General features: G+C 44.9%; 1 protein-coding gene across 9 annotated transcripts; it reads right to left on the reverse strand.

The window, feature by feature from the left end:
- plekhg3 (pleckstrin homology and RhoGEF domain containing G3) lies at nucleotides 1-26,401 on the reverse strand. Of its 9 annotated transcripts, XM_019345556.2 has the most exons (21): nucleotides 26,278-26,401; nucleotides 24,832-24,908; nucleotides 24,619-24,670; nucleotides 15,979-16,041; nucleotides 14,620-15,092; nucleotides 12,396-12,505; nucleotides 11,682-11,751; nucleotides 11,552-11,598; nucleotides 11,282-11,432; nucleotides 9,943-10,074; nucleotides 9,366-9,548; nucleotides 9,179-9,271; nucleotides 9,006-9,092; nucleotides 8,892-8,925; nucleotides 8,689-8,790; nucleotides 8,577-8,609; nucleotides 8,162-8,172; nucleotides 7,703-7,963; nucleotides 5,392-5,493; nucleotides 3,752-5,210; nucleotides 1-2,828 (listed from the first exon to the last, which is right to left on the reverse strand). In XM_019345556.2, exons 3-21 carry the CDS (start codon nucleotides 24,665-24,667, stop codon nucleotides 1,963-1,965), a joined length of 4,326 nt encoding a protein of 1,441 aa, XP_019201101.1. In that variant the 5' UTR covers nucleotides 24,668-24,670; nucleotides 24,832-24,908; nucleotides 26,278-26,401; the 3' UTR covers nucleotides 1-1,962. The 9 variants fall into 9 exon arrangements, with proteins under 9 accessions (XP_019201101.1, XP_019201103.1, XP_019201102.1 ...); XM_019345558.2 differs by lacking the exon at nucleotides 15,979-16,041; XM_019345557.2 differs by lacking the exon at nucleotides 24,832-24,908 and having other exon boundaries at nucleotides 26,278-26,392.
- Nucleotides 26,402-26,913: the final 512 nt, after the last annotated feature.

Genomic DNA, 26,913 nt, shown 5'->3' on the forward strand with positions numbered 1-26,913 from the left:
TTTTTCTTCTATATGTGGTTTTAATGCAGAACAGATGTCATACAAACACATTTGTAGACACACACACAGAGTTATAGAAAGACAGTTGCTGTGTTTCTATTTAAATCTGATCAAATAAATAGGGAGTACATGACATTGTCACATGACTGTTAACAGTGGACTGACTGAGGAGCAGGATGTGCAGGTGGGAAGTCACATGTTCAAATCTGCCATGTGCCTCTGAGCAAAGTGCTAACAGCAGAGTCCAACACATGACTTATTAGGAAAATATTGACTTATATAAAATATGATGAAATACAACAACAAGGCACAAAAACTGAAATTCCTTTAAATATTAAGTATTAAATAAACTACTAATGACTTTTACAGTTGAATATTTATGATTGTTAACAGGAAAAAGAGAACTTGGCCAAACAAACAAAAAAAAATCATTTGTACTTCACTTATTTACAGTTTAGTAATTACTGGACAATTAATAAATCCATCACCTGTGTTTATTAATTTTTTTTCTAATGAGGCAGGTTTGAAGCTCCTTGCACTGCTCTGGCTGTCGTGAACATTTACTCATGGTTATGTCTTTAAAGTTTTAATCACTGGAAGGAACAGTCTGACTTTAACGTGGTGACCACAATCAATCAGTGTGATGAGAAGCTGATGATCAATAACTGACACTGTGTGCAGGTATCAGGTGCGTTCATGTTGCCTTCACTGAACTGTCTTCTAGTCTCAACAGTCTGAACCGACAGCAGACGGATCCGGGAGAGGAAGTCCTGATCATGACGAGGCCTCTCACACCAGCCCTCAGACACGATCAGCTTGGTCAGCTCCTTGCTCTACAAGTTACCAACTCACAAAGTGCAGATCACACAAACTCTGAGGGGCTTTTCCTCTTCTTTTGGAGCCAACACATCCCCCTACAGACAGTCTAAACGCAGCCAGTCACAGAGAGTTCGATATAATGTACCGCTCCTTTGAAGGACGGTTTGGTCTTTGTGGTTGTGTTGTACAAGGTACTATCCAAAGACAGTGTATTGCTGCTGCTCCCCAGGAGGGATTAAAGCTGCCTTCATATCAAGCAGACATTAACACAAAGAATAATCTGACCTCACCGAACGGTGGCGTTACCAACGCCCCGCTGCTCCGGGTGGCCCAAATACCCCGACCAAGCTCTGATGATTCAGAGATGACTGTTCAAAGATTCATTATCACCAAGGAATGTTTGCTCTCTGATAAAATCACCATCAAACAAGTGAAATATGAAGGCCATTATTTCTGCAACAACACCTCTGACAACAAAGAGGTGAGTCTGGTGCTGACAATGTAGACCTCCATATTTTTAAAAAACAAAAATCCATATTCTGAAATTTAAAATCAGTGACCGAGTGCTGCAGTAATCCCAAACCACTGCAATAGTCTGACCTCTGAGTCACAGGAGTTGGGGCTTCAGGGAGGTCAGGTGAAGAGGTGAAATACTCTGTACACAGCACACGCTCAACCTGGTCGCTTTTTACACCGGGAGTGAACGACGTGAGTTTAGTGGTTAGTCCTCTCACAGAGGAGCTTTAAAGAGTTAAAGTGGGTGCAGTCTGGAGCTTTAAGCGATCCCTTAGTGTATTCCTGATTCCACCTGGACAGAAGATGTAATAACCCTGTGCAGAACACGGCATCCTGCACAGAAAGGTGCTCCCATCAAGATTTTCAATAAGATATTTACATTTCTAAGATAGCAGAAAGAATTCTAACTGCAGACTTTATATACATATATGATAATTTCTTTGTTTTAATATTTCACCCCCTGAACATTTGTGCCATTACCACATGCTAAAACAGCTTTTCCTTTCATGCTCACATAAATTAAATAATTATGACATCATTAAAACTTGAGCAACCTGTCATTGTTACATCTTTTGGTTATAAACTGAGAGTCGTGACATGTAGAGGAGAGCTCGGACAACTCTCTCTTCAGCTCAGGCTCTGAAACCTTTCCCTCAGGTTCTTCACGATGCTCTGCTGACCTTCCACCTTCGGCCCTGAGGTTGATCTCATTTTCTGGGAAACATCTTGATCAGCAGACACTGCTGTGGACTTGTTCTGTTCGGTTTTGGCCTTCAGTTCCTCCCTCTGTTGGTATTCGTCAGACTCCTGGTAGGCCCGGCACCGGTCGATGACGGCCATGATGGAGATCTTCTCTCTGCTGGTGGGTGAACGGATCTGGACGTAACTTTCGTCTTTTTTGTCTCTGGCTGTTTCTTCTGGCTCTGGAAACTTCTCCATGACAATGATCTTGTGTTCGGGGTCGTTTGTTAGGGGGGCCTCAGCTGCAATGTAGTAACTGTCATTTGCCACCTGGTCCTGGAGCTTTTGCAGATCACTCATCTGAGATTCACTCAGCCGAGGATCCAGGGAATTGGCTCTGAGGAGCCGTTTGCTGCGTTCCTCCCAGCTGGCGTCCCAGTTTCTGTGAGGCCTTTGTGAAGGAACCCTGCTGGAAGCTTCGTCAGTGAGGAAGCGGCCCGAGGGGCAGCTGGAGTGCCTCCTCAGACTGCTGTCGAACTGCTCCGGGATGGATTGACTCCGACTGACTGCACTCTTCTGGGAGCAGCTGTTGGCGGAGTACTTGGACCGGAGTTCCTGGACGTCGGGCCAGTTGAAGCCTTCGAGGGGAGGAGGTGGACTGAGGGGGCTGCGAGAGTGAGGCCGGCCTGGGGAGACGCCCCTGGAGCTGGAGGTGAAGCCGAGGGTTAAAGACCTCACGTGGTCTACAGGACTCAGCGGCAAAGAAGTCGCCTGCTTATGAGAAACCAGCGGCAGAGTCAGGCTGGGTATACCTGCCAGAAAAAAGAAAAAAAAAAAAACATATTTAAGGTATATTTCCAGATTTTTAATCTTAAATCAATTTTAAATTTGTTTGATTTGATTACAATGTTCCGATAACCGAAGTAAATGATGAACAAAAGCCGTAATAATCCATAAACATATGTTTGGCTTCTACAGTTGGCATAAATCAAACAATGGTACCATATGCAGGTGTGATATTTTACTTCAGCTTCAGGAAAGATGAGCTCATCACTTTAGGCCGTCCAGATTATAATCTGCCCCTAAGCAGCACATTTTACCGTCTTTACCTGAAGGTGGCAGTACAGTGTCATAACTACATGTGGTACCATTGTTTTTTTGTTTTTCTTTTCATGCAGTGGGCGCAGACTAAGCGTGTGTGGACAGGTTGGACTGATCGGTTGCTCAACAGGAAATGGTTTATTTGAAGAAGCAGAGTTTGCTGAAGGCAGGGCAGGCTCAGGCTGAGCAGGACTGAATATATACCCAGTTTTACAAACATGCAGAACAAACATTTACAACAATTAATCTCTTAACATCCAGCAGGTGGCCGAGCCCGCGCAGGACTCAGAGTATGGTCAGGATTAACATCACACTTTCCCCGTACATGGTATAAAAAAAAAGATAACTTTTAAATCCAGTCTCTTCTGTGTGTTATCACCTTACAGGTGTACTATCTGATTTTCTAAATTAAAATTTCATATAAAATGGATAGGTCGACGATCGATAACCCTAACTGTACCACAAAAGGTCACTGATGACTGTATTTAATTCTCTCTCAAAAGAGAATTAAATACAGTTTCTGAATTGCGTTGGTTGAAGGTTTAGTGGTCCTATGGTCACATAGACAATCAATAGATAGATTTCCTTGAGGATTGTTGGTTTGAAATGTTACGCAGTGTGTAAAGTGATGTACCCGAACCTTCCCTCTCCTCCACCACACTGGCTAAGCTCTTCTTTCCAAAGAGGAGACCCTGACTTCGCTGTCGGACCACCGGACTGGAGGTTTTGATTCGCTGACTGTACTGACGAGCCAGGTGGAGGACTTTGCTCGCCATCTTGTCCACTTCAACCACCTGGTCTGAAGCGCTACTGGGGCGCTCCTTTTCTGCCTCCACCTTCAGCTGGGTGACCCGAGGCACTGGAGCCCTGAGAACGGCGGCCTCTTCCCCAAACATCTTTAGCGTGTCCCTCACGCTTCCTGTCCGGTTCACCTCCGAGGCTTTGGGCTTGAGGGGCATAGGGCTTGTCGACTCTTCTTTGATGGTGCTGAGATCAGAAGCTCTGCTTTCTTGGGAAGAGTTTTTGGTTGGGAAAGAAAGGCCGGAGATTCTGGAGGTTACTGGAGCTTCTTTGGTTCGATCCTGCCCTTCATCTTCACTCTGGGATTTTGTGATGTGTCGCTCCATCGCCTGCCAGATCTTAATCATTTTAGATGAAGGTTTGAACTCTTCATCATCAGAGAGATTATCCTGCACACTTTGAGACCTGGACCTCTGGCTGCCTTCTGAATCTTCTGGATCAGTGCTTCTTTGTTCAGACTTCAAAGAGTCCAAAGAGCCACTACAGCCCATAAGATCCTGGGTATTTTGGGGTAAAGCAGAGTGTGACTCTGCAGAAGTAGGGTCCACAGTGGAGGTGGAGGAGGTCGAGGTGCTGTTGAACCGGCTGACGGAGCTCCTGACCAACCCAGATGGGATGTATGTGAGGCTCTCTCTGCGCCGAAGACTGAAAGTGGCGTCTTGGTTTTCAGCATTTTCATAGTAACTCTTGATTTTCCCAATGAGCAGCTGGTCCTGCTTGGACAGCGTGGAGTCCCGTCTTCGCCTAATGCTTCGGTCGCTATCAAAGATACTGTCATCTCGAGGAGACAGCATAGTCAAATCTGTCCCACCGAAGGTCTCTGCAGGATCAGCAACAAAGCTGCAGAGCCGCGGAGGTCGGTCGTCTGCTTCGGCACTCAGGCTGAGGCTGCTGCCACTCCTGCTGGGTAACCGAGGTGAAGGACAACCGAGCGAGCGGGCGTCGTCCTGGGCCACGCTGCCTCGCTTGATGCTGTTGGTAAAGTGCTGGGCGATGGCGCTAGCTTTGTCCAGGACGGAGGACGGGAGGATGCTGGTGGCTTCGCCTTCCTTCTCTGCTATCTCCTTCTCGTTGTCCTCATCCTCAGAGGACTCTCCACTGCTCAAGGTCTTCAAATCCAAATCAGGTGTAGCTGAGGATGGCTCCTCTGTGGGTTCTGGATCTACTTCATGTTTCAGGTCGTCTGACTTTTGACAGGAATTGGAGATGTTGGAAGGAGTCGGATCAGTGAAATGTTCTGGTTCTGAGATTGGTTCAGACATCTTCTCCTGTGGTAGCTTCTCTACAGCTGGCTGGGCAGGACAAAAATACAGAAGCAGTAATTAGAGGTGGGAAATACAGCCATGATGCAAAAGATTACAACCACCTGCAAACACCCCCCACCCCTCAAAACCAACCAGCACTGACAGCCCAGAGATCGGGCGATCTGGAGATGGCCTCACACCTGCAAGTCAGCGACTGAGTGTTACTTACCTGCTTAGGTGTCGGCTCTGTGCCACCTGGCTCTTCTTCTTCAGGGAGTTGTCCATTTTCTTTGTTAGAGTTGTCTGAAGAGACGCCACCTCCCTCTGCGTCCTTCAGCAAAAAACAAACAGAACAGGAAGTCAAGAAAAGCTGGAGGAAAAGAAATGTTTTTACAATATGATTAAAAAAAAAAATCAAACCAAGAAGTCATTAGTGTCATTCATGGAAAAGCTGCTTACTCAGTTTTAAAGAGTGTCTGTTATTATTGTGTGAACTGAACCTTTATTTATTACATGATACAGAGCAGCCACCAATGCAAATCAATGCAACAGAACTGTGAGAGGCAGCAGCAAACGTCCAGTTCATCCAACCACACCTAGAAACGCGGGGTCACCCATCGTATTCATGTTCACAGCAATAAAGACAAAGATGGATGTAAAGCTGCAGGACGAATGTTCGAAGTTTTAAACTTTGCAAAGATAAAAAGCCAAAAACAGTCAAAGAGCCATTCAAATTCTTTAATACGATAGGAAGAGTTTTTGGGAAGTCCTTGTTGGTTTGGTTTCCAGAGTCAGGTGTTTCAGTGCACACAGACAACCTTCGCTTAGCAAAAACACTCGATCCAAGGAAAACTGTCAGCATGCCTCATTAACCTGCTCACATTTCAGTTTACAATAAACAACTTCTGAAGTTAATGTCCCCAACTGAAGGAGGCACTGAAGGAGGCACCGAAGGAGACACTGCAGGAGGCACAGCAGTCACTGAGATTATTTCTCAATATGAAAATGTAGAGCACTCGTGTTGTTGGAAAACATAACAGAAAATGCTTTTGTAGTAAAAGAAGCTTGTTTTTCATGCTGCTGTGTAACAATGTGCACACCCGGGATTGTTACAATCCAGCCCTGGTGTCCTGACCTGGTACTGATGTTGTTCAGACATCAAACTGATGTCATGATCAACAAACCAAATAATGTTCGAGACAATGACCACAGTATGGCCTTCAGTGAAAAGATTACGGTGGACAGCTGCAGGCTGAAGCACTTTGCATGAGGTATGTGGCATGGACCTGTTCTTTATTTCCACCTTTGAAAAGCAAACATGGGACATAATATTTGGGCAGCTGGCTCAGCGACTTTGGGCTGTACAGACACTGTGAGCTGCATTCATATCAACAACCGACCTAAAAACAGGACCTGGTCGCTCACCTCCTCACACAGACTCTTATAGACTTACAGAAGTTACACCTGTTTGTGTGTGAATTAGCTACAGTAGTAGGTTACCCTGGATATTTATGCACATTTCTGCTTTTAGTAATCATAAAATAAAGTTCTGCACCAGTTCTGCCATAACAAGAATAATAACGGCATAAAGCTCTTTCTGGTTTAGATGCTCAGTTTGGTCAGCTTTTTTCAATTGTAGGAAACATCATCTTCAAATGTTTTCTCTTTTTAAACACCAGAGGATGTATTTATTCAAATAGCAGAGGACCCAGGATGGAACCCTGTGGAGCTCCACATGTTAGCTAACCAACTAGCCATCAGAACAGGAGCATACTGCTTGTTTTTAAGTCTCTTATAATGGATTAGAACTAGTAGAACTCTTAGGTCAGGTGATAAGTTGCTGCTGATTGTTCCTAGAAGCAGACTAAGAGACAGAGGTGACCGGGCCTTTACGATTGCTGTGCCTAAACTTTGGACCAGTCTGCCTCTTCAAATGAGGATCTCGCCAACACTCAACATTTTTAAATCCTGTCTGAAAACACATTTTTACTCCCTAACTTTTAACTGTGACTGAGTTTTTGTTTTGTTCTCTTTGTGTGCGTTTGTTTCACTTTTTAGTTTGTACAGCACTTTGGTCAACTGTGTTGTTTTTAAATGTGCTTATAAATAAACAGATTGATAAGACACACAGAGCTTAGGACTTTAGAGATGATGACTGAGGTAATGAGTGCTCATAAAACCTCAACATCTTTCTGATTTGATAGATGTGAGCTTTTAACAGAGCTTGGCAAGCAGTTTGCTGTTGCTTCCAGTCTTTGTACTAATCTAAGCTAAACCTTTTGCAGAGAAAGCGATCCATCTGAAACAATCTGACTCAAGGAAAACAAAAAACAATGAACTTCATCCAAACATTGTCAGTTCCTTTAAACGCTGCCCCATGTGGTCACCCTGCGGTAGTTAAGCGTGTTGAACCCAAGCATGCAGCTCGGCTGGTGTTAGACGCCCATGCAGCAGTTACTTGGAGCTCCACAGCAGCATCCTTGTAGCGCGTTACAGGTGCTGTGGGCGATGAAGACCGGGCTGGCACCGGAAAGCCTCACCGTCCCTGCGGCGGAAAGGAAGGCCTGGACAGTGACGTGCCAGCAGGAGATGGCAGCGAGCACGGAGCTGGCAAAGTCGTCTACCTGCTCGTCCTCCAGCAGAGCATCATCCAACTGACCCACCTCTTCCTCTTCCACGCTGCACAGCAGTCGCTCCAGCGAGTCCTTCCTGCTGCCGAGCTCTGCCTCCTCCTCCGTGACAGAGTCCCCCAGCATGCTGCTGCTGACGGCGGCCCGCAGAGAGCGCCTGTCATCTGAGCACTGCAGGACGTCACACACTATGATGTTTCTGCTTCCTAAATCTAAAGTGTGGCTCTGACAGCAGGACCGAGCCTCAGTAACCCTCACCAAAACATCGCTCATAAGAACCCATCAGAAAGTTCACAGAGTCATAAACAGAACAGGAAACAGTCTGAGTAACAGCAAGCACGCGCGTGTTCAATGAGTTTGGGGTCTTACCTCCAGGAGCGCTGAGAGTCCAGCAGGAGATTCAGCAGAAGAACAAGAGCAAAAAGATTTGTTAGACACAACACCTTTACCTGCGAACATCTGCAGCTTTAATCAGCCCAGAGAGCCATAGGCCTCAGAAACCTCACAGTGTTTTCTATCACGCTAACCCTTATTAGGTCCACAGCAGGTCAATCTGTTAGAGTCCAGACATTTTATTGAAGTTTGACTGAAATAAGCAACTGGAAAATCTTATAAGAGATAACCTAGAGGTCCAAATGCATGTCTGAGAAGGAAATCTAGAACCTGGGCAGAATACAACCTAAACAAAAACGTTCCAAGAGAAACTTCTGTGAGAGCAAAAGTCACAAAAGTGGACGTACTGATCAAAGATTTATCAAAATCGATTTCAATGAAATGTCTTTACCTTTGTTGCTCTTCAGGGTTTGTTTGATCGGCTCTGCAGAGGAAACAAAACCGGTCGTTACACATCAATAACAACAGGATACCCTGATCAGTAATCCAGGTAATCTGATTACCTGACTGTCGCCGGCCCTGACGAGCGTCTCGTGGGAACTCGTCAGAGTGACAGGACGTGGCTTTCTTCAGGCGCTCAGGACTGTAACGGTACTTGGAAGGATCTACAGGGAAACGGCAACAACAACACAGAGGTGCACTTCATCACATCCTTATTAATCTTTGCTTTCATTAATCTTCTACAGCAGAAGAGATGTTTACTCACAGATGGAGTCCATCTCCAGGATAGCTTCTTTTGCCTGAAACACACAACTAACCATTACTGGTGTCTGCACTGGTCACCTGGAGCGATATGGGTGAGTATACTGATGTTTCTGACCTTCTGTGGGATGATGGCTTGGTGGTTTTCCACAATGATGCGTTTGATGTGATGAGCCCAGAGCTTCTTCTCCTCCACCGTCTTAGCCTGAAACATTAAAAGACGAGAACAGGTAATGAACTCCGATCCTCTCAGGCTTAAATCTGTTGGCTGGCGGGTGGAGGTCGACTCACCTGGACGGTGTGAGGCTGTTTGGGGTTTTTGTAATGCATGACGCTGAAGCTCAGGGAGTCTTTGGCGTTTTCGTTGAGCGTCAGTGTGGAGCACTGAAACCCGGAGACAGAAATATGAATCACACTTGCATTTAAACCAAAGACCTGAAACCCTGCAGCTCTTAGATGTTTGTCTGCTGCCACTCACAGAGATGTGCGTCTTGTAGACATAGTGCTCGCCGCGACGTTTGGTGATGAGCAGCACCCGGTCAAAGAGAAAGAGCGTTCTTTCATTTTTGGCTCGATGGACCTTGAAGTTTCCCTCCAGAACCAATTCTCCGTATGTGGTGAGATCAGGACCTTTCCAGTTCAGCAGCAGTGACTGAACCTCCTGAAAAACCAAGTACAGAAACACTCATACACTCCTGCCTTTGGTTGTTTTGGTTTGTTTTTCAGGAAGGAAGCCCTGAAACAACTTTATAGAAAAAGTAAGTTCAACCTTTCCAAATTTAATTTCCTTTATCAGAACAATTCAGTGCAGGGCTTCTTGTTTGAAGATGTCACCACTGGGAGCATACTCTCTCTAAACTGTCACAAGATGTCAGAGCTAATAAATAGTTCTTATCTGGTACACGCCTTCTGATAAGAACTTCATCTGCACAGCCTAAAAATATGAATGTATTCATTTAAAGTTGTTTTTAGATATAGAAGTGTTTTTCTTTGCGCTTTATAGCCATAATTACAGTGTGTATAGAATAAACTTTATTTCTTTTGCCATTAGTTACCTGGAGTCGGACGGCGTGTTCATGTTTCCTCTTCATGTCATTAATGTACCATGCCACTCCTGTCATAGTGTAGAGGGCCTCCTCTACCACCTCATAACCGTCCTCCTCTGGGTCAAAATGCTTCTCTATCTCCTAAAGAAAACCGAAAACCATCACAAACACAAACAAGTCAGCATAAAGTCATGTTCAGTTTAACCCGTTCATGCATGAATTATGACAACCTCAATCTGGATATTTTTCTTAAGTATTTTTAGTTATCTTTAGGCATGAAAAAAAGAACTTCATTTTTTTAAACACTTAGGTGGACAACTGATGTGTATGGAGTGACACATCAGTGTCCAATGTAGTGGTTTATGTGCAAGTATACCATCAACACTGACACAAATACAAGAAAACAGCCTTTGAATAGCTGTCCACTGTAGTGACCACTATGCATGAAAGGGTTAAAATATACAGTTTTATGCAGATGATACCAATTTGTTTATGTAAAATGAAAGAGACACAATCACGTTGTAGCTTCAAACCAAATAACCAAAAAGTCTGACAAATATTCCCCAATACATGCTTGAAAGTATATATAGTCTAAAAAATAAAAGAAGACTCCCAAAAGGTTGATTCTGTTCATCTGGATGTTTTCAGGGGGAGAAATTGTCACTCATCCAAGTGACTTCTTCATTCTCAGCTGACTGCAGGATGGGCTGTGAGGTCAGTTCCTTGATCATTAATATGCAAATCGTCATGACCATGGATCAACAACCATTAATCAATCAACACTGATCAAAGCCTATTGATCAATGGCTATGAGTACCATTCACAGAGAGTTGGGGAATGGCTGCAATCACAGCATTGTAAGATGGTGACAGATGTACCCTTAGGCCCCCTCCTCAATTCAGAGATGGGCTTTCCCTTTTCATGTGGCCTTCTTGACTCCCTTCTCAAACCAACATTCCTCCCTGTCATTAAAAAGAAAACTACCTCAGACTCATTAATGACATGCTAATCTAATTCCCAACCCAAACCAATCATCCACATCTGGACGTTTTTTCCAAACACCATGGATATCAACTCAAACTTCACTTATGTGTCGCTCATATAGTTTTCAGTTAGTTGGCTAAAAAAATATAACTAAGAAGATAACTTCTGCTTTCACAACAAGAAATGTCTGAAGACACTAAATCTGACTGATCCTCCTGGAATCCATGTGAATCCTCGTGTGAAGCTCTGATCAAATGTGATGTAAACGTGGCCTTAGACATATTTGCTTCATCTCAGTCCTCTGGTCTATTTCTACAGGTTTGGGTGCAGGTGTGACTGGTCGTCAGATGTGCTGGTGTGGTACCTGTAGCAGCAGGTGGTATTTAAGGATCCTCTGAACAGGTTTGAGCAGGTATGAACCCAGAGGCAGCGAACGTTTAAGCGAGGACTGGCGGTCCCGGAAAAATTTGGCAAGAGATTTGTTCCTCATGCACTCTGTCAGCGCCGCCACCGAACTGCAACAGGAGAGAGGAGACAGACAAGTGTGGACAGGTGAATGTGAATGAGACGAGGTTTTTAAAACGTGCTCGAAATCTGACGCATGGGAAAGCAGTACGGCTGCTGTAGGGCTTACTTTGGGTAGTTGGTGCAGTACTGTGTGTAGATGTCAAAGTACTCGCTCTGAAATACAACAAACCAAGAGTTTTATCAGCCACTGCTTGTACGAACCATCCTCACCCAAATCCAATCAGATCCAGTCTCACCTTCATGACGAAGCACCTGGCAATGGCGACAGGGTCGTTGTCACACTGGTCAAGATCCTGAAGCAGCTCGCTGTGAACAGGAAACACTGTCACCATGATGACACCAGCAATAACAACGCTTTGCATGTCACCAGGAGCAAACCAAAGGAAACCTGAAGCTTTTCTCTCGTTTCAGCAGTTTCCTTGGTTCTCACTTCAGAGTCTGAACCCTAACGCTCATTTGAATATTTCATGATGTTCTTCTGATGTTTTGGAGTTTTTACCTTTAACCATGAAGACAGACAAGAAGGAGGGAGGAGAGCAGAGGAAGGACATGCAGTGAAAGTCTCTGTTACCTTCTACTCTAATGACTCGACTAACAATAACCAAAGGCTGACATCATGGCGGTCATGGTTATTTTTATATATACCATCTGGTTTGTGTTACGGTGCTCAAGTGTGTCTGCCTGCACCGTTCAGGAGTGAAAACGGGTGAAACGGTTTGTCCATATTTAACCTGCTGAATCGTTTCTAAACATGAAGGCACTCAAAGCCACAGCAAACAGAGCACTCCATGCTGTGCAGCAGGACAGCGCCGGTCTGCAAAGCAAACTCACCCCTCAACAGGAAACAGCGAGCGCTGACATGGGGGAGACGCAACATCAACGTTAACCATTTTAGACAAAAAAATCGTTACAGCAGTGTTAACGGACACTTTAAACTTTCTCTTCTTCACCTGTTGAACTCGTAGATGTCCTCAATGTTTCCAAAGAGAGCGCAGACCAGCTCAGGACGGATCGACAGATCCGACTGGTCCGACTGATCGATGATGTGAGCCAGGTAGTCCTGCAGGACAGGAGGGAAGGGTTAGGAGAGAGGAAGGAAGGAAGGAAGAGACAAGCAGGGAAGAAGAGGATAAGAGGAAGTGACAGAAAGGTCAGGGGTCACTTTTTAAAAAGCTCAGCGTCAAATAAAACATCCTTTAAATTAAACTGTAATATCTCCATTTCTCCAGCAGGAGGCAGACTGAACTCATGCTGAGCTATACCACAGTAATCTGATTACTTCTGGCTTGATCAGAGATAATTTCTGTTTGATTAAAAATATATACTATATTCCATATGTTTGTTATTTATTATTGAGGTAAGTACATAAACACATTTATTGTTTTAAATAAAAGTGGTTAAGTATTTCTTTATGTTTATTTTTATAAACTGGATTTTAAAATCTATGTATCAGTTTATGTTTAATGTGTCAGAGTTTACTTGATTTTTAAATATTTTAAAAATGGAGAAAACTCGTATGTCTGATGTGTTTACTGATTTCATATTAAATATTCTATCTCACTTTTTTAGGAAACCTAAAACTTGTGCCCTGGAGGACGGGGCTGTGGCTCCCCACACCCTCTAGCAGATCGTTATATGAAGGAACCTTTTAAATACAAGCGCGTTCATGCTCACAGGTGTACACACGGGTGCTCACACACACAAACTACACCCTTTTTGGCTCCTACCTCAAAGCACACTGTGCGCTGTCGATCTTACGTGCTGCACAATAATGTTTAATATTTAGTATTTACTGTTATATTCCCATAGATCATCGTGATGTTGTTTATTATGTTGCTCTTTTTTTTTCTTCTGCTTGTTTTCTCTTTTTTCTTTCGCAACAGGTGATCCAGGTGATTGATATATGTATTTTTTGTCTGCTTATTTTGTTGGTTTTTGTTTTTTGCCCTTTATCCCCGTCCCTCTTCCCCGCTATTTTTCTTTCCCTCTTTCTTTCTCCCCTTTCTTTTCCCCAGTCAAGTCTGTCCTGTATTTAGCAAGTGAGAATAAAATAAAATAAAATAAACAATAAAAGGTGAATCAAATAGACCATTACGGCAAGGCTGGGATGGTCCATTTGGCAAAGTAAATCCGTTGGGCATATTTCTTCGCCTTTAGACAATAATTCTGATGGCAAAAGCCTGCCCTTATTTTATTATAAGGGCAGGTCTTTGTTATTCTCTGAAACCTTGATAAACAAATCATAATAAATATCTCTTATAGTATTTCTGTCGTATCTGTGGCTCCTTCACTGGTTTGTTTTTTGCTTTCCTAAGTTTTTTAAACAGCCTGGTTTGATTGAGTCGTGCTTCAGACACTGAAACAGGTGCGTGCAGCTTGGTGAGCCTGACTGTTACATAAGCAGCTAATCCCATCACTGCAGGACGTCTTAGCCTGTTAATTATAGTCTGACACTGAGTCACGGCCGGGGTAACAACTGACACCGCGAGCTGTCCTCTGTACGTGGAGACGCGTTCAGGAATGTGTATGTTTCACAAGCCGAAAATGTTCAGACTAAGAAAAATGGGTCAATTTTTGTCCTGCGTGCTCCCAGAATAGAAATGAAACATTTGAAGTTCAGACAGTTTTACTTTGGTGAGTTCAGATTAGAACTAAAGGACGAGAAGCTCATGTGTCAGTAGCTTAAAAACCAAACCCTGTCCAGCTCCATCATCACTGATCATCGTTTGAAAATGAGACCCAGAGGATCGAAGTGTTTCTACTTCATATTCTACACCATGGAAACGATCCAGGAATCATCCACCGCCACCCTCTGTGGACATCTAGGTGTTTTCATGGGATCACAGAGTAGACTTTCAGAGAAAAGCTTAGAGCCTGAAGTTACTTTAGAGCTAGCTTCAGGCTAAAGCGTCAAACCATTGGTGAGCGTGATGGTCAAAGCAAACCCGAGCAGCGATCGATGTTCCAGGAATTCAGCGACAGAATTCCAGGAACTCAGGAGGCTGTCCTGAGTTAAACTACCAATGAGAACGAAGGATATGGTTGGACGGGTGGTTACCTAGGCAACCACAACGACCAACCATCCACTACAAATTGATCTGCGACAAATTTGAGCCCGCAGAGCCCACGCCTGTTATCATGAGACCTACAGGGTCACACAGTTAGGTAACTCACCTCCACGATCATGCGCAGATCTCTCACGTACATCCTCTCTGTCTCAATGATCTCCATGACGACGCGGTCCAGGTAGGTCAACTGAGGGTTGGGCGCCATGCTGGCACGGATAAATGGTGAAGCCGGCTGCCGGCGGCTCGAGGTATGACTCGCCTTCCAGTCTTTGTTGTTGTTGTTTTTGTTGTGAATGAAGCTCTGCCCCTTCCTGTTGGGTTGGGGGCTTGACCCCTGGAGATCTGCGGCGCCCTCCTCAGGGCTCAGGTTCAGGTTGATGTCGGGGTCCGAGGAGGAGCTGGTGATAGATGGAGGCAGGGCGAGGTTGTCGTCTCTGGAGGATCCAGACCCGGAGGACAAAGTGGAGATCAGGCTCACAGGGCGCCGGTAACATGCCAGCAGGTCAGAGGAGTCGGAGGGTGTGGCCGACGGAGCACGCTCATCGCTGCTGATGGAGGCGGTGGACAGGCGGGGGGACTCTGAGGAGGGGAGGCAGAGAGATGATGTCACTGATAGCAAACTTCTACATCATAACCTTTCACAATAAAAGCACTGAGGTTTTTCCACTGTCAGAGTGAGGGCAGACATTCACAATAAAAGCTTGTGTAAGGAGACGTTAGAACATGATGAATGTCTGTCTGCAAAGATGAAGCAGTGTGTTATTTGGTCCTGGAGTCTGAATCAACTTTGAGGAAACACTCACGCCTCACATCCACAGCTGCAAACATCTGGACAGGTTGTAGCCTATTAACCACACCTAAGGAATGTCAGGAATCCAAATGTGTTCAGATGTTTTTACAGTGAAGAAACAGTTTGTACTCTGTGTGAAGCAACCGAACACATGAGCAACATTTCAACATGTACATGTGGGCTGCTTGGCTGGGAATCAAATGTTCAGGAACTGACTCATCAGGTGGTTCGAGCTCCGGGAGTTTCAAAGTGAAACGCCTCAAACGCCCATTTCTTCCATCGACCTGCAGTTCCTCGGCGACACAGGTGGGTGTAACTGCTAGCTGTCTTGTTTGTGCTGTTTTATCCTTTTGGATGAGTTTCATGACATCATCGTGACATTAACAACATGGCTGCTGTGCAGTTACTTGCTGATGCTGGCAGATGTTTACAGGTATGACACTGTGAGAAAGTGGAAGCTGCACATACGTGTTTCATGTGTGTAACCAGATTCTTAGATCAGGTGTTCAAACATGGTCCAACCAGCCAATCACAGCAGGTTCCCACAGACTCATTCAAGGAAATCAGCATGTAGCAGATCAGCAATCGTCACTGATTCCTCTTTGATTAATTGGTTTAGCTTCATTGACAGATTTCTGGAAATCGCATACTGAGAGATTTGGTTGGCGCACGTACCGGCTAACCAGTCCTCTGAGGGTTTGGCTAAATATCTGAAGAGCAGCGACACCGACAGTCCACCTGAGACACAGACACACACATTCAACACATGGACGCCAACAGTAGGACAGCAGAGCGCTCCTCAGACAGGAAGTTCCTGCTGCCACCGTCTCTGATGTTCCTGTTAAACATGCACAGAACTGTCAAACCTGACTTCAGAACACAGACAGAGCGTGCTCCCCAACAGGTGGAAAAGCAGGCACACAAAGGCAGGGGCTAATCAGCTTTGAACCCGTCCCCTCTGCTTCGCTGCACACAGATTACAAACTGCACTTGAACACAACAGCAGCTCAGGTCTGAATCATTTCAAACTTTGGAAAGTCGGAGTAACTCTCATTTTTACAGTTTTATATATAAGGCAATACTTGGGTTGCTACCTTCTTATATATGTTCCCTGCTTGCAGTGAAGCATGCTGGTCGGTATGCTCTTCGTCCGCATGGTTACTTGTGGCTTTCTGTTCCATTTGCCCGAACTGAATTTGGTAAAAGAGCTTTTGTCCATTTAGCACCCTTGGCTTGGAAAAAACTGCAGAACGACTGGAAAATGACTGAATTCATTTCATTAAGTGCTTTTAAATCTAAACTAAGAATTCTTGAGGCCAAGTCCATAACATGCAACTGTTTCAATTAGATTGATTGTCATTTTAACTGATTTTTAAAATTTTTATTTGAATTTTATTGAATTTTGTTGAACTTTATTGAATTTTACTTACTTTATTTTTTAATTTTTTTTTTTTCATTTATTTTTCCATGTGTGTTGTTGCTGCCTGTGTTTAATTGAGTAATTTCTGTAACTGTGAGACAACCACTGCTGCCTATCTTGGCCAGGTCTCCCTTGAAAAAGAGGTTTTTAATCTCAATGGGATCTTCCTGGTTAAATAAAGGTTAAATAAACAATAAAATAAAAAATCAGCTATCCAATACTCAACAAGCTCAGACACAAACACCGTTTCCTGTATTTACTTCAGAATAAAAGTCAATTAAAAGCTTTTAATGTGAAGCTGTGGGTGAAGTAAATTAACCCTGCAGCACTTTCAGCAGGAGGATCAGACGGACCTCCTCTGGCTCCGAGGAGCAGCTCAGCTGGAGGGTTTCACGCTGCGATCACTTCACTCTCCCACATGACAGGAATCTCGGAAGCCAAAACACAAATCCTCCCTGAGAGGGAACACAGGAGGAGGAGGAGGAGGAGGAGTGTGTATTTGAATGAAAATAGCTTCACACACACACACACACACAGATACACTGAGTGGTCCGTTAGCTCTTTGGCTTCCTGCCAATCTGCAGCCAGGGAGGCGTTCACTCACCAGGCAGGAAGGGAGTGAGTTTATGGATGTGATAAGAGGCCCAGTGGGCCAGTCACAGCTCAGAGTTTATATTCAAACACCTTCAAACACACACAGGGTTGACCTTTGACCTCTGCAGCCGTTGGACCAACAGGAAGAGGAGCTTTTCTAGGACCCTGACCCGAGTTTGAAGCCAGAAAAAAAATTCAAACAAACAGGAGAGAAATGAGCTGAAAACATCTGAAACCTCTTCACCTGCTCCGTTTAACACCTGCGAAGAAAAACGTGTTTAAAAAAAAAAAAAAAAAAAAAAAAAAAATTATCCAATTCGCTCATAGCTTTAACACTAATGAGCATTATTCAGACCTCTGACATCAGAAAACAGAAACAGTCTCTTAGATCTCACTCCATCCAAACTGCTGCATCAGGAAAAAAGTCTGAGATTTTCAGGGACCACCTGATGTCGACTCACCAAACCAGCGGCGCACAAACACTCGTCTGAGCCGCCGATCCTCCTCCACACTCCTGAAGGAGATCTTCACCTGTTCCTCTGAGCAGAAACACCTGACCACAGTTACATCGCCTCCTCCTCCTCCAGCCAGACTGCGCCACATGCTCCTCTGATACCCCATCGACCCTGAACGCTGGCCTCAACAAATGTCCTCAAAAAAGGCTCAAAAATAAAAAGAGGATGAAAGAGAAGAGGTTGAGTTTTCCTGCAGCTCTAAAGTGCCCTGAATGCCCCACATGTGCAAACTGTGACTGCAGCACTGAACAGAAACATGAGGAGGAAGAGGAGGAGGAGGAGTTACAGGAGGAGGAGAAAGGGCAGACAGCACGAGGAGTCGTCACTGAGGGGAGGGAAAGATTTAAAAAGTGAGGAAGATGAAGGTCCTTCCTCCTCTCTGTTTGATTTCAAATGAATAAAAAAAATATTTTAAAAAAAATCACAAAGAAACGCTAGCAGAGGGCGGGACTACAAACTGACCTGACATGAGCCGGAAATACACAGGAGGGCGTTACCGAGCAACCGCACACATACTCGAGATCTGATCAGAAACATCCGAACAAACGCAAGAGCTCACGATTTAATGATGACATGCAACAACACAGACACAACAACACGGACACACAGGTAGCAACATGGCAAAACAGACACACAACAACACAGCAACACAGACACACACAACAACTCTGCAACACAGACAGCAACATGGCAACAACACAGACACACAACAACATGGCAACAACACGGCAACTCTGACACAATAACACAGACATACAACACAGCAACACTGACACACAACACAGACACAAACAACACAGACACACAACAACATAGACACACAGGCAGCAACACGGCATCACAAACACACAACATTACGGCAACACAGACACACAGGCAGCAACACAGCAATACAGACACACAACAACACAGCAGAACCACGGCATCCTCGCCGTCGGATCTGATTTACTCGTCGCTCGCAGGTTGGCCCTGCCCCTCTGGACAACTTTAATCACTGGACTCGATTGAGCGCCTCCCTCTGCGCCTCCTCGCACACTTTCTCTTCAGCTCTGTTCAATGGGACCTGAACTGCAGTCTGAAGATTACCCAGCTGCACCTGAACTCATCACTGATGTCATCCATTGCTGTTCCTAAAAAACTTTATTAGCATCATCATTTATTTTAGGTCCTCTTTTATTTCATTTTAAAGAGTCACATGTTCACCGGGGGCAGAGCCTGAAACACATCACTGAGTGTGGTTTCATTTCAAATACAAACGGAGCGCCGCCTTAAAGGCAGCACTTCCTCCTTGGCAGGAGACAAGGAAGGGAGGAATCTAGATGAGGTTAGGCCTTCAGTGAAGCAGCACAGGTTTGTCCCAGAGTAAAGTGCTCTGTGGGTGGTTGTCCTTTCCACCGGTGACATCACGCTAGCTCCTTCCTGATCTCCAGCCTCTCAGTTCAGTTCACCTTCCGCTCTCCTCTCACTCCAACTCAGCAGGAGAGCCTCCTCCACCCAACTGTACCCGATCCCATCCAGCTGCTCCTCCCTCCAGACTGAACACAATCAGCTGTGCGGCCTTCAGGACAAACTCGGGGAACAAGTGACCCCCATAAACACAGAGAGAGGCGGGGCTCATGACAGCAAGCTGGGCGGCGAGGTGAGCACCATCACACCAGTAGGCAACATCAGGTGTCAGCATTCACCGCCTCACAGCAGGTCTCAGCACACTCACACAGGAAGTAATACACTAAGTGTAATACACATACACTTATTCTTCATTTTTTTATTACTAAGTTAATATACTGTGTTGTGTTGTTTGTCTTGTGTTGTGACGTGTCATATCGTGTCGTGTTGTGTTATATGTAGTGCCGACGTAGGACGGTTTTCCAATTTCATTGTACTACTGTACTATGTATGAACGTGCAATGACATTAAAGAGTTATCTTATCTTAAGTAAAAGGCGCTCTCCTCTGCCTCTAACGAAGAGCTGCTTCCTGCTGATGTTGACCTTTAGCTTCACTCACTTCCTGTTGACCTTCAGGACACTTTGAAGTCCGCAGGAGACGAACGGCAGGAGGAGGCTTGGAGAGGATGGGCAACACGCAGAACACAGCGACCTGCACGAGGTTTCATTTTTCAAAATAAACGTCTGCAAGGCACCAAAAGACACCTTTTTCAGTCTGACAATGAAGTTTCCCGTCACAGAGTCTCTCATCATGTCTGCCTTTTATTATTTGAAAGCATGATGACCTCACCTGTTTCAGTGTGAGCCTGACATCACCACGCTGCTGCTGAGGGTCTCAGGTTAGCGTCTGCAGCAGAGGAGCTGGAACCTTCTGCGTAAATCTGTTCTCCTCTTTCTCTGGATCACAACAGATGTGTGATCGTGTTGAAAATACAACATCCAGAATATGGACTACAGATCACCTGACCTCAGTGACGCTCCATAGGTCACAGAATAAATTGTCTCACCATTCCTGCAGAGATGATCTGGGGGAACTCCCCCCCATCCCCTCTCTTTCCCAGCTGACCTGAAGTAACCCTGATCAGCGAATGCTGCTTAGAGTCCAGATTCACAGCGTTTCCATGAATCAAACGTCCCTACAGCCTCGAGACGTTCAGGGTGTGAAAATTCAAAACATCTTATGGAAATGGAAACGCTTTGAATGAACATTTACATGATCTGAGTCACATTCGTCCTCTCCAGCACGCTGCGTAGCTATGAATAAATGAACATTGTTTTCTCCTCGTTGCTCCTCCAGCTCAGAGAGGTCAGAGGTCAGAGCTGAGATGCGTCTCATTTTCACTGACGTTGATGGCTCAGCTCCAGTTTGAATGTTTTTATTCCTCCACCTCCTGCTCCTCCGTTTTGTTTGGGCCTGTTTGTTTGTGTCCCGAAATGTCTTGGGGGGGCGGGGCTATGCTGTGGGATAATGGCCGACTGTTCTTGAGACACAACGGAGCCGTTTAACCACAGCGTCTCGCCATGACGCCACAGACACACGCCACTTGTAACCAGCAGGGGTGGACAAAATATCAGGAACACCTGCTGCATGAAGCATGACGCTGTGAGGCGTGAACGGCAGAGTTACGGTTTGTATCATACATGAAGCATGTGTGAGAGGAAACAGTGAGTGAAGCATTCATCACATTGAAGGTCCTGATCTGTGCAGCTTATCCTCTGTTAGAGGAACCAGATGGGACAGAAACAATCTTGATCTTCCTAAAGATCCTTCAAACCTCACACAGCTTCAGCCCAAAAGTACTAAAACTTTTTATTATTTGTTGTGATGAAAGAAAAATGTGTAAGTTCAGATAGCAGGGGTGCTGCTGCTGCACAAGTCAACATTAACTGAAAACCTTAGTTTCCTGATATTTTATTTTTATTTTGATTGGGTTTCTTTAATCTGCAGACGAACACAGTACAGGAAGCTGAAGAGCCGATTGGCTACATCTGTCTAACGTGTGGCGTTCCACAGCGTTCAGTCCGAGATCCTCTGATGTTTCCCGTGAAAATATTTCATAATGTAACACTCAGTACTTTGTTTTACTGGTTTATAAAAAAAAATAAAATCAGACATCTGAGATGACTCATGATTGGCTGCTTTCACACAGTAACTTAGGAAGTGGTGTCTGAGGATATGCATCACTTCCTGTCAGAGTGCTGAGTCAAACAGCAGGTAAACAAAACATCTTCCGCCTCTGAGAGCAGGATTAGCGTGGAGCATCAGTGTTCCTGCACGCCTCAAGTGCCTCACTCTAACAGAAATAACCCCTCGTTTCCCATAATGCCCTTTCACCTCCCTCCTGAACCCCGACCACGAGCACGGAAACACAATCTATAATCTGTCGTTGTGATCGATCAGCAGCTGCACAATGAACAACTACAGTGACATTTACACCTGCAGATTAATCATCTCCTTATTGAATGAGCATGTTTCCTCAGTGACGGAGCCTCAGCTGGAGGCGTGTGTGTGTGTGTCTGTGTGTGTGAGATAATCTTGAGTAATGGGGATTAAAGCTGTGAGTTAATCCATCACAGATTACACACTGGAAACAACAACAGGAGAAGCACAGCTGAACACTGTGGACCTGAGCCACTGTAATCTGCACAGGTGAGATCACTTTAAAACACCAGCGAAGAAGAAACTACATTCAGCACAGTGACCATACTGCTCAGGTGCGCCCAGGACTGCTGGCCTCACGTTATCTGATACTCAGATTCACACCTGCTGACAAACAGCTTTATTTGACGTGTTTTTCTTAGCTGATGTTGGTGAGCCTCGTGGCCAGCCGTCACTCACTTCTCCCGTTTTTAATAATCTGGGTAAACGTTGATGTTTCACACTGTAATGAGGCAATCAGTGACTACCATGCTCAGGGTTTCTGTTATTGAAGAACTTCTCTGATGTTCCAGTTTATTCATGTATGAGTTTTTAGGTCAGTCGTCCACTGAGACAAACCTGCTGCACACACACGGAGGTCTGACAGACAGCAGGTAGCACATGTTCATACCAGCGTTTCATGAACATGAACATGTACATGCACAGCTCTCTGAGTTGGAGCTGTAGGACAGACGGCCTCGCGCTGACTCCACTGTGTTTACAGAGAAGCTGATGGTCCACTCTGATCATCACCGTCAGTCTGAGGTGTTTGATTCTGTCCATGATGGACCAACACCTGCACTCTGGTTTCGTCTGTTCCTCTGGGCTCTGTTCAGGTGCAGCTGTGCTGCCCTGTTCTTTCACAGAGGAGAGGCTTTCTCCTGTGAAGTCCTTCCAAGCAGTTGTACCCGTTCAGTCTGTTTCTCAGAGTGCTGTCATGAACTCTGACCTCGGAGTAGCAACGATGTGCTGAAGTCAATTTGTAGTCCACCTTTAGGACATTGTAGTTTCTCCACCTCAGAACACGTCAGTAAGATCCGGCGAAAACGAACAGCCGGACTCTTCACACACAGGAGCCAGTCTGAACCAGTCCTGTGTGGACCAGAACCGCCTCAAACCAGTTTAAACTAAGCAGTATGATGATGTCATCGCGATAACCCCACCACCTGTCTTATGCAACACATCAGCTGGTTCCTATAGTGATTAAGAGGCACGTGACTTGAGATCATGTTCGAGTCTGACACACACACACACACACACACCTCTCCTGCTGCTGGGATCAATAATAATCTATAAGAACTACTCGGCAGACTGAATCTAGAGACTTCAGTTCCCATGATGCTCTGGGGCATGACTGCCACATTCAGCTGGTTTGAATCACACAATCAGGTTTAATCAACATTTTTTCTACCTGCTGCTCCTAGACAGAGTGATTTGATTGGCTGTTAAACAGAAAGGTAACCTTCACACAGTTGTTTCTACAGCTTATCCAAGTTAGAGACCAGATCCCTCTACACAAACAGCTGAGTCACCTCTGCAGGAAAAACATCTCTCAGCAGCCTCAGCGCTTCACCCTTCACTTGCAGAAACACCTGAGCTTTCTGCTGAAACTCTAGAATCCCAGCCTACCTTAAAGGGAGCGAGAAGCAGAACCCAAAACAGGACATCTCCAGACCGAGTCTCGTCAGGACTGCCAGGTCTCACTGATCCACCTGCTGCCCTGACGCCAGGGGGTGGAGCCTAATCCAATTAGCCTCAGAGTAACGTGGAGCGCCAGATGCCACGTGCTGGTGACTGACCTGCCCCACCCCGCCACCTGCCCTCACAAACACTCTTCTCATTTTGATATCTTAGTGAGGACATCTAATTGATATAATGTTTTCCTGCCTAAACCTAATCATATCCCTGGCACTAAAACTGCATTCTGAGTCTCAAAAATGTCTTCAAACCCGTGGGGACAACCGTTTTGGTCCTCATAAAGGACTGTTTATACAAAGATGTCTATACAGGTACACACACACACACACACACCCAGTCTCTTTCATTTCTCTTTGTTCAGGTTTAGTTTCAGAAACTTCATCACTCAGATTTTATTATTTGTTATTATTTTATTTGTTATATTATTGAAAATCAGATTAATATAAATATTTAAAAATATTATTTTTTTAAATTCTTTTTTATAATTATTTCAGTTATTTTTTCTTTTTATTTATGTTATTATGTTTTTTATTTATGTTTTTTCACTTTATTCATTTTAATACTTTTACTTTACAGACTGTAATTTTGTACATTCAGTGTTCTTCATTCTCAGGTTTTTACGTTATTGTTTACAGTCATTATATTAATTATTAAAAGATTATTTGTTTTTATTATTGATGTTTATTTTCTTTTTATCATGAGTCGGTGGATGTTTGTTTTTGTGAACGTGGCTGATTTTAATCTCGCTTCTGCTTTTTCACTTTTTGCTCTCCTGCAGCTCGGAGCACCGCGCCTCGAAGGACACAGCGTCCGCTTGCAGCTTCGTGTGCGCACAAACAGGAAACAACAGGCCTGACGTCACTCTGAGGACAGACACCCTTTGTCCTCCGACAGCGCCACCGGCTCGCTCCAGCACGCAGAAGAAAGACGCCTCACATCCACACTCGCTAACAAAGACTCATCTGTGGTCGACCAGGACCAGAACCAGGACTGGGACCAGAACCGGGACCACGAAGCAGTCCTCAGGTCCACCTGGGGGAGTCTCACAGGGACACCCTTCTGCATGTTAAATAAAGTTTGTGTCGCCTGGAGCGGCTCCAGAGAGTGCCCCTACAGAATGGGAAGTCCAGATGCGTTCAGGGAGCTCATAAAAAAAACACGGAAACATAACTTAAGTCAGAACTAAAACCAGGGTCCAAGAGGAATAGCAGGAGCGTCTTACCTTCATCCATGGGGAGGTCTGAGGAGGAACAGAGAGATCCTTCAGGCATCACCTGCATGCACGCGCACGCGCACACACACACACACACACACACACACACACACACAAACAAACACACATAGGAGACTGATGAAGACCTTCAGCTGTTTAACATAAGTGGCAGCAGTCAGTAAATGCATCACCAGGTGAGTGTGGTCATGTGATCAGACTCACCTGAGTGTGCAGAGTGACGATGAAGGCAAAACAGAAACCGAGCAGAGCAAGGAATGAAGAACCAGACCAACAGAAACCTGCAGAGATGACAGGAAATGACACGATTCAGAGTTCACCTGTGATGCATCCACTGATTCCTGTGTGATGATTTTATGTTTAAAGCTTTCGAAGCTTCCTGTTCACAGACTTATTACAGTTATTATTTTTACTGCTCATCTGACTGTCCATCACACTCACATCTGAAATCTGGAGGAAATAAGCATGTCTGTAAACCACAAACTCAAATATGAACATAAGCACCAACAAATTCATGTTAAAAATAATTTAACTAAAGACTTTGTCATTTCTTAGGTTAACAATATGACTTATGTGAAAAAAATGTATTTATTTATTCAATGAATTCAAATGTTTACTCTAAAAATTCCTACAATAAATAAATGACATTTTTAATTATTTAATCTGAAGTCTTTCAGCTACTTTCAGTTACTGGATTAATCTGGTTGGTTGATCTGATGAATCTGGATTATTCATCAGAAATAATTCATTAATAAAATGTTTAAAAAGAGAGAAAAAGTCTCAGTTATGAGTTTTAATCCCCCAGGCAAAGACACAAAGCATGTGCAGACTGCGGCCCAGCGCAGGTAGGAACCTTGGATGGTTTCCATGGCAACACATGAACGCGCACTGGTTAACTTTCCTGACATGGTTTTCCAGGTGAGCCTGATTTGAATAAAGTTTTGCTGTTCATAACCTCTAGATGAACAAAAGTTCAGTGTTTATTAAACAAACACAAACAAACATAAAGAAAAAAAAGGCAGCAGCGAGGATCAGCTGTGATATGAGCTCATTACAGCTCGGGCAAAGCGGCTGTTTCCTCCGCGCGGAGCTCCGTTTAAAAGCTTATAATTTGGTGTTTTCTGATTTTCTCGGCAGACACAAACATGTCTGAACTTGATCGTGTACTTTTTCTGAAACATCTGGGCTGGTCGTTGTTTTTGGCTCCACGTGTTTCATCACACAGCCTAAAATCTGGACCGATAATCTGTGAGTAGTACAGACTTGCTCCCTGGTCTGACTGCTCCGACCGACAGCTGTAAAAGTTAAAACGTCCAGGAGGAGACGCGGTGCCGTGGATGAGAGGTGCCCCCGCCCTCATCATACCCGCCCCCCGAGTGTCTGTAATAAGATTTGCGCTGATCAGCTCATCTTTAAATGTGAAGATTTCCTAACGGACTTATGAGTGAGAATCCCACCTACACGCTGCGTGTGCTTTTGCTGTGATAAAGAGGAGCTGAGCTGAGCCTGGGCTCTTCCTCTGAGGCAGACACTTCCGTGAGCACAGCCTGGAGAGTGACCCGGAGCCCAGGCAGGACTCGGAGCTGCTCCCGGACGACTCCTGAACTTTTTCTGAGTTTGAGAGCCAAAAAAGTGAAAGTGTGGACTCACCTCAGCCTCATTTACAGCTGCCACAGCCCTCCAGCTGCCCGTCGCACTTTACAGGAAAAATAAACTCTGCAGCACGGCTTCCTGACGGTCTGCGCCGACTCCCACTGCGCATGCGCACGGGCTCCTTTGAAAAGTAGAAAAGCGACTGAAACTGCGCTGACGCGTGAAATACACCTGAGAAGTGGAAGGTGAAAGAAGTGAAAGACAGACAGACAGACACACACACACGCGCGCGCGCGCGCGCGTTAATCAGTAGAACAAAGAGTTGAAGGCTTAGGTCACTACCTGTCAGTACAGGTGCCTCTACATTTGGATGGCCTGAAGGTGATAAGCTCAGTGCTGTCCCTGTTTTACTGGAGAATGTTATCAGACATCCAACATCGCCACAATAAAACACATCAGAGCTCTGCAGGTAAATACAGGAGGCAAAATAGATTTGCATAAACGCGGCGTGTCATTCAAGCAGCAGCAATGGAGGCTGAAAACGTCTACATCTGCATTTCTGCGTCATCGATTGAAAATACGCCGCGGAAGAGATTAGCACAACCTCGTTCAGCTTTTAATTTGAAATCTGTGTGTTTCAGTAAGATTCAGCAATATGTCTGTGAAGGTTCTCAGTCATCCAGGTCATCGTAG

This window comes from Oreochromis niloticus, linkage group LG15, assembly GCF_001858045.2.
Source record: "Oreochromis niloticus isolate F11D_XX linkage group LG15, O_niloticus_UMD_NMBU, whole genome shotgun sequence".
Lineage (NCBI taxonomy): Eukaryota > Metazoa > Chordata > Actinopteri > Cichliformes > Cichlidae > Oreochromis > Oreochromis niloticus.

Coding starts and splice junctions, on each gene's coding strand:
- plekhg3 (XM_019345553.2), bottom strand. CDS start 17,938: ATGGGGTATCAGAGGAGCATGTGGCGCAGTCTGGCTGGAGGAGGAGGA. Junction 9,093..9,178: donor AACAGCCTCACACCGTCCAG/GTGAGTCGACCT, acceptor TTAATGTTTCAG/GCTAAGACGGTGGAGGAGAA. Junction 2,829..3,751: donor GGAGGAGAGGGAAGGTTCGG/GTACATCACTTT, acceptor TTTTTCTGGCAG/GTATACCCAGCCTGACTCTG.